The sequence below is a fragment of the Plasmodium reichenowi genome, chromosome 13 (genome assembly GCF_001601855.1).
Source record: "Plasmodium reichenowi strain SY57 chromosome 13, whole genome shotgun sequence".
In the NCBI taxonomy this organism is placed as follows: Eukaryota; Apicomplexa; class Aconoidasida; order Haemosporida; family Plasmodiidae; genus Plasmodium; species Plasmodium reichenowi.
Window position 1 is genome coordinate 16,816 of NC_033658.1, and position 8,740 is coordinate 25,555.

Sequence of the window (8,740 nt, forward strand, 5' to 3'; positions counted from 1 at the left end):
TGCCTTTATCAATATTTATAACATATAATAAATATATCTTCTTTTTTACACCTATATATATATATATATATATTTTTGATAGGAAAAAAAAAAAAACATCAGCACATGATATATATATATTACCTACACTGAATCCATAATAAGTGTATTTAATTTATTAGTAATCAAACTATAACATTAAAATGACATATATATTACATATTATATATTTAGGTATATAAAAAAATATAATAGTTAAAAAATTTATAATTTATTCAGTGTTTCCTAAAATATTTTATTATATGTATAAAAAATTTTTACTAACTATATATATGTAATACAAAAAATCTTCAAATAATATTTTTTAAGTAATATTTCTATATTATAAAATATATTTCTATGTTAATATGAAAAAAATTATTATAAATTAAAAATATAATAGTATTATAATGATTCAAAAAAATTATATATATTTAATAAATATTTATTATTGATAATTAGTATATTAAATAATATTGAATAGGTATATATTTAAAAAACACATGTAAGAGCATTATATATAAATAAATAAATATATATATATATATATATATATATATATATATATATAATATTATATTATTATATTATATTATATTATATTTTTTTATAATATATATCTATTTTATTAAAATTTTTTATATATGAAATAATATATTATTATGTATAATTTATATTTCATATTATTTTAATAAAAGGTAATATTTATAAAAATATCTATATTCATAAGAAGAATAAATACAATTTTTGTAAACATTTGTATGAGTTATTAAAAAAAAAAAAATTTCCATTTAATAATAAATTATTAAATATAATATAATATATATAGCATTATTTTCTTATTCCATAAGTTATTTCACACATGAAAAATAAAAATATAAAATTATAAGATTTAAATATATTATTGTACATATACCTAATAAGAATAAAATATAATTGTCCTTATAAAATAAAATTGCATTCTACAAATGCCTATGGATAATAATAAATAAAATTATATATAAATAAATATATATATTATAGTATTTTTTTTTTATATTTTAATTATATTATATTTAGGATAAAATTATAACGTCAACAAAAAAAAAAAAAAATTAATTTAAATGGATTAATCCTTATATTTGTATTAGGTCGTATTTGTATTTAAAGAAGGCACATATAAAAAATATGCCAATTTTTTTTTTTTTTTTTTTTTTTTTTTCTATTTCTTTGCATTATAGAATATTTTTATATAAAATATTAATGTACGTATAAATATATATATTTGTATTTTTTATAAACATGTTTAATTATTTAAATATTTTAACACACTCATATTTAGGTTACACTTGTTATAGACACGTTTAAACCCCATTTTATTATAATATATAAATTATTAAACAAAAATATTACATTTTATATGATTTGTAATTATCAAAAATCATTTTAATGATTTTATAAATATATACATAACATAATTATGATCTTTTAAACAGAATAAAGAAAAATTATAAACTTATATAATATATATATTATGAAAAAATATAAAAAAATTACAAAAAAAAAAAAATAAATAAATAGAATAGAATAATATAATGTAAAATAAATTTATATAATAATATATTACATTATTAATTAATTATATGAAAAAAATTTATATACCAATTTACAAATTAAAAAATTCTTATTCTAAATTTATAAATTTTTCTTATATACATATTTATAAATCATTATATATATATTTATATGTATGTAACATAATTAAAAATAAAAAAATAAAAATTTCACATAGAATATTAAAAATTGATAAATGTTTATAACTTTACACAATTTAAAAAAAAAAAAAAAAAAATATATTTTATAATTTATTATAAAATACATTGAATTATTTAAACTATTGAAATTAATACATATTCTTTTCATTATAATTGTACTCGGAATAATCTGAAATATTTGTCTCTTGTACTTCTTGATTAACTGAAAAAAAAACAAATAATATTACATAAAAATTTATATATATATATATATATTTATTTATTTATTTATTTATTTAATATGAAATTTTCACTTTTTATATTAATCTTACATATTTGCGATAGTTTATTTAAATAATTATTTTCTTCAAAAGCGGCTTCTATATTATATTCTCCTATATCATATTCTTCATTACTATATAAAAAAATATATATACATATAAATATATAATATAATTTATATTCTTGTTAAAACATAATAATAATATAAATAATATAAAAATTAAAAAGTATAGTCATATTTATTTAATCGTATGCGTGTAACCTTTTCCCCAATCTAGATGCTGAACTCAAAAGTAAGACTATTACAACTAAAATACCTCCAGCAGCGAAATAAGGAATGTCTGTAAAGAAAAAATAAAACATTATATAAAAGAAACAAATAAATTTTATAATAAAAAAAATTATTTAAATTATATTTAAATGGAAAATTTAGATATTTATTTTAATTTAGTTATTTTCATTATATATGAAACATACTTGATGGACCCTCGCTTTTAAAACATTTATATTCTGGACTATTAATTTCAGATTTTATACAACTATAATATTCAATTGAATAAAAGTTAAAATATTTTAAACAGTAATCTGAAATCTGACAACATAATTTCTTTCTTTCTTCTCTAGAACAAGGACCCGGTGAACTATTCCTTTCGTAAGAATAGGTACAATATTCCATGGAATATTCATTGTCGCATTTATTCTGCTTCGATAATTTAATTATTTCCTCCCTTACTCTTTTAGTATCTCTAGAATTATATTCCTGTATATTTTTCTTATGATCATTTTCGGAGGAAAAATTACTCCTAGCTCGATTATGTTCATAATTAACCTCATCACCCTCACTTTCCTCTTGTCCTCTTATGATTCCATTATTCCCATTTGGCGTTATATATTGATTTTGTACATTGTTATTTGTCATTCCGCTTCTAATAAAATCATGGTTATTCACATGTTTCTCTCTTACTATATTCATAGGACGTACATCATGAGTTTTTGATATTGTATCACCCCTACCACTTTCACTATCTCTACTAGAATCAAGACCCCCAATTCCATTAACTTCATCATCTGATTGTGATGATACTAATGTATTAAATGTATCTTTGTGAGAGTCTTGTAAATCATAGATATTTTGTGTATTATCCTCTGAAGGATCTTGTTTGATTGTCAAAGAATCTGAATCATCACTAGAATGTGAATTATTTTTTTGATTATCACTTTGTTCATTTCCTGAACTGCCTATTTTAATATCTTGTGTATGCGTTGTTCTATTCAGAGAACTTTCCGAATGTTCTTTCCTTATATCAGAAGTATTTGAAACACTACTTTGTGTATTTGAAGCAGAATGAACTTCATTATGACCCCCATCAATTTCATTTTCTTTCTTTCTTCCAGTAATTCCAGAACCATTGCTTTCAGTCATCACATTTACTCCCGTATCACTACCATTACTTTGTTCATGTGCAGTTTGCTCTTCCAACTTACTTCTACCATCTAAATCTGTTTGATTTTTAGTAGACAATAATGATTTATCTTCTTTCCTTAAGTTAGCTAATGTATTTTCCCCCGTATCTTCGGTTTCTAATGTAAGTGCATCTGATGCTTCATTGACATTGCTCGTAACACTTAGTTCTTTAATATCTGATATTTCTCTTCTTTCACTTGAATTTTCATCACCACTTAACTTTTCTACATTAATTGCCGCATCACTTTCTGTTTCAGGACTAACCGTTGAATCTTGTGTTTCAGTATTTCCAGTTTTTGAGGTATCTTTCCCATTTTGTTGTTCATTTATATTTGCATTAATACTTATTGGCGTTCCACTACCAATGGTATTTGAAAATGTATCTATATCATATATATCGTGTTTTGTTTTAGGATATTTAATTTCATTTAAATATTTTATTTCATCACATTTTTTACACATATCTTCATATTCATTTGGACTCTCATTAAAAATTTTATCATCGAAATTTACATCTTTACATTCTTTGGATTTTTCTTTTAAGTAAACATTGGCTTCTTTATTTTTTACTTCATCAATATTATCATAAATATTGTTATTTTTATCTTTTGTGTATTTTTCAACTTGTTTATCATATTCACTTTTTTTCAAATCTATCCATTTTTTATATTCATTACATTTATTTTGACATGTATTTTCATCACACTCTTTTTTCTTACATTCTACCTTAAATGACTCAAATGAATACATTTTCTCTTTTCTTTCCTCACAAAAATCGTCTCCCCATTCCTTAAACCATCTTAAAAATTGAGGGGTCTTTTGAAACTTATCATAATCTTTACATGTTTCCTTGTTTTTAAGTACTGCTGACATTACTTTCCATACATTCTCTTTGTTTTCATCCCACCATTTTTCACGAAAAATCTTCAAAGATTCTTCATTACTTTTTTTATCTTTGTTTACTTTATTTAAACTTTCTTCCATTTTTTTACCATAATAATCTTTCAATATATCCGATCCCTTGATAACATCTGCAAAATCTCCATAACTATTTTGTATTATACTACACAATGCATTTTCATCCTTCTCCTTATATTTATATTTTAATAATTGCGCCTCATATATTGAAGCTCCAAGTAAATGTTCCTTATAATGTTCCTCATGACCACCATGTAAAAGATATGTACGTCCAAGACATAAAGTTTGTCTTCTGGGGGGTACACATGCACCAGGAAATTCGTTCGTAAATGTTCCAGTACAATTCCAACTCTTTTTATTATTACTTTTATAATTACATCCAAACTCTCGAAGATCATTAGCATTAATTTTTGATGCAGTATCTACATCATTTTTAGCAGGACCATTTAAAAAACTCTTAATAATAGTAACAGTATATCTGCAATCACATAAATCATCATATTCCTTTTCATTTTTGAAAAAATCATCTAAATTAGTTTTATTATTTTTTTTAAAAAGATCATCCAGAAATTTATTTTTATCCTCTCCTGAATTTTTATTTTTATACAAGTTCGTTAAAACCTCCATTTCTGTTTTACTTTTTTTCATAAATGATGTATATGAAGAACATGGAAGCCTACATCCACCAAAACATGCTTCATATTTTTTGTTTTCAACACACTTATCTTTTATATTTAAAAACAATCTCTCCTTTTCCATCCAGAAGTTTTCATTCCATTCTTTTATCCAACCATTAATCTGAGGTTCTTCCTCGGGAATTGTGGCACATTCATTACTTATGTTTTCTTTATGATTTACTATCATGTGATTCCACAAATTTTCTTTATTTTTTTCCCACCATTCTTTTTTGATATTATTTAATTTTTCAACATTTTCTTCCATATAATAATGGGAGAACTTCATATTAATATATCCTTTGACTCTATCTGTATTACCACCAAAATCCATATCATCACCTATAAATAAACTTCTAAAATCTGAAAAACTATTTCTTAATTCATTACAAAATATTGAGGGATCTTTTCCTTCATTTTTGTTATATAATAATTTTGCTTCTGTATTAACAGAAATTAAAAATATTTCTTTAAACTTTTCTATTGTTTCTAAACGTGAGTTTAAAAAATTTGCAATACATAGTTGTATTTTTCTATCAGGAACACATACAGTAATTTTCTCACTATTTTCTCGACATACCCATTTTATTGATTTTCTTTTTATTCCACAAGCAAACAAATGAGTACGTTTCTGTATAAAAGTATATTGTTTATTATCCTTTCCAATAGATATTTCAGAAGTATTTCCGAAATTATTACTATATGTATTTCCAGAATTATCTTCAATTTTGGAAAGTGAATTAAATTCATCATTCCTATATGAATATGAAGGTGGAATTATATCATATGATCTTGTTTTATTATTTATAAAACCTAAAGACCTTTTTTTTTTCACACTTCTATTTTCTACAAAACTGTTTATTAATTTATTCTTTACATCTTTGTAATCTGAATCATATATATTAGTTTTATGATTATTATTTAATTCGGGTGATTTCACCCTTGAAATATCTGATGATTCATCTTGTCTATTGTAAAATGTTCTACCTCTAATTGATTCATTTATTCCTATTACATTATATAAAAAAATTAAAGGAATTAAAAAATATATATTAAAATATCCTTTCATTATATATAATTTATTGGTCTAATTATAATTATATATATATATATATATATATATTTATTTAATTATATGATATAATGCTCATAAGAAAACTATATCATAAGAGTATTATATATATATATTTGGTAGTAAAAAAAAAAAAAAAATTTAATATTAAAATTCAATTAAATATACATATATATATATATATATATATATATATATATATATATATATGTACAACCATATAAAATTACAACCCAAAAATTGAATTAAAAATTAATTATAAAACACATTTCAAAATTAATTTGAATTATATTTAATTAATTAATTTAAGTAGTAGAAATATTAACCATTTAATTATTGAAGTTAATTCTTTTTTTAATTCTTAACTTATTCTCTCTTTTTATTTCTCATTTGTTTTATTTTTTTTATAATTTTTCCTATTTATTTAAAAACTTTTTAATAATAAAAATTAACATACATTTTTTATGAATAAATAAATAAAAAAAAATATATAATATATATTATATATTATATATATATATATAATTACTACATATTGAAAGAAATATTTAAATATATAGAATTGTTCTAGAATATGGAAAAATATATATATATATTTTAAATATTTTAAATATTAATTAACAAAAAAAAAAAAAAAAAAAGGAAATAAATGAATAATCAAATAAATTTTAATATCATATTATATATTTATTATCAAATTCTTTTTTTAAATATAATATTTATATATATAATATATATGTGTAATTTTAATATATAATGTTTTTTATAATGAGCCTTTTTCTTATCTCTTATTTAAATCTTACACTAATTTTATATTATATAATATAATTACTATAAATGTGTTAACTTAGGATATGTCATTATAATATTTCCTTTTATATAAAAATAGCTTAATAAATAAATTATAATAATTAACAAAAAAAAAAAAAAATTATAAAAGAAAAAAAAAATAAAGGAAAATAGATTAAAAAAAAATTAAAAATTATTTATAATTATAATTTTTAATAATCCTATAATTTTATAATCCACTAATTGATCCTCAATAATTATATTTTTAACAGATCTTTTTTTTTATTTTCACCGTGTGAATCTCAGTAAATTCAATCTTATTTTTTTTCTTAATTAATAAATAATGTTTCTTTTCTTTTTTTTTTTTTTAAATATATTTGTTAATCCTATATTCATAAAAAATAATTTTAAATTTATTTTAAATATATGTTTTCATTCCTTTTTAAATTCTTTTTTTCTTTTCCTTCTTTTTTTACAATTTTATAAACCTAATTAAAAATGTGTTTATTTAATATACATATAATATTATATGTTTATAAAAATTATGAAAATTAACATGTTATATATATATATATATATATATATATATTATCTAATAATATTAAAAATATTGGTTTATTCTATTTTATTTAATGTTAATTTAATATTTATTTCCTTATTTTTTTATTATATAAAAATTAATCTATATATTTATATATATATATATATATATTTATTTATTTAAATAAATAAAATATGAACTGAATAATTTTAATGCTTAACATAATGCGACTGAGTTTTTACCTATATTATTTTTTTAAATTTCCTATATAATGATTTTAATTATTCACTAACTATTTCTTTTTTTTTTCCATTTCCAACTTGTATGATATATATTATTAAAAAATAATGTATCATTCCTCTAAATGTTTATATATATTTTTTTTATTATAAACATGTATACTGTGGATTTATCTTTATATATAGAGAAAAATATATTTATATTAAAATATTTTAAAATGTATAATAACAACAAAAAACTTATTTATATTATATTATATTATATTATATTTTATAATAATAAATTTCCTTTTCCTTTAAATATATATTTCTCATCTAAATTTATCTTATGTTATATTATTATTATATTTAATAAAAAATTAACGCTTTGTAATTATAAATAAATATAATATTTTAATGTGTTTATAATTTTAAAAACACATATTTGATGTGTAAACATTTTTTATTTGTCGATAGATTTATATTTTAATGTTTTCGTGTCGTCATTTCATTATGTTATATTTCTTGACATCTTTGATTCATTTTATAAGATTCTTTGTAATTTTATAAACATATAATACATATATTAATTATAATTATTAGTGTAGAATTTATTATATCTGAACAATTAATATTCTTTTTATTTATACATATAAATATTATTTTCTTTAGTTGTATAATATTATATCTTATAGACATCATATATTTTCTTTTATCAATGTTAAATTATATAGAGAAAAAAAAAAAAAAAAATCATAAAATCAGTTTATAATAAAATTAATAAAAATATATAAATTAATGTTATATGCATAAATAAGTTCATTTTTTTCCTTATAAAAAAATATCATATTTAATATAAACCAAAAAAAAAAAAAAAAAAATATATTTACTTTTAATCAATTTACTTATTTCTAATTAAAAAATTTAGTATAAACTATTACACCTTTTTTTTTTTTTTTTTTTTTTTTTTTTTAATATATTTTTATTATAAAAAATATACTTTTAAAAAAAAAAAAAAAAAAAAAAAAAA

At 18.5% G+C, this 8,740-nt stretch overlaps 1 protein-coding gene across 1 annotated transcript; it reads right to left on the reverse strand.

Annotated features, from left to right (window-relative positions):
* Positions 1–1,900: 1,900 nt before the first annotated feature.
* On the reverse strand, positions 1,901–6,159 carry PRSY57_1300500 (erythrocyte binding antigen-140; the record flags this gene model as incomplete). Its single annotated transcript, XM_012908942.2, has 4 exons — positions 1,901–1,974; positions 2,084–2,166; positions 2,296–2,374; positions 2,511–6,159. 4 exons carry the CDS (start codon positions 6,157–6,159, stop codon positions 1,901–1,903), a joined length of 3,885 nt encoding a protein of 1,294 aa, XP_012764396.2.
* Between the last annotated feature and the right edge of the window lie 2,581 nt (positions 6,160–8,740).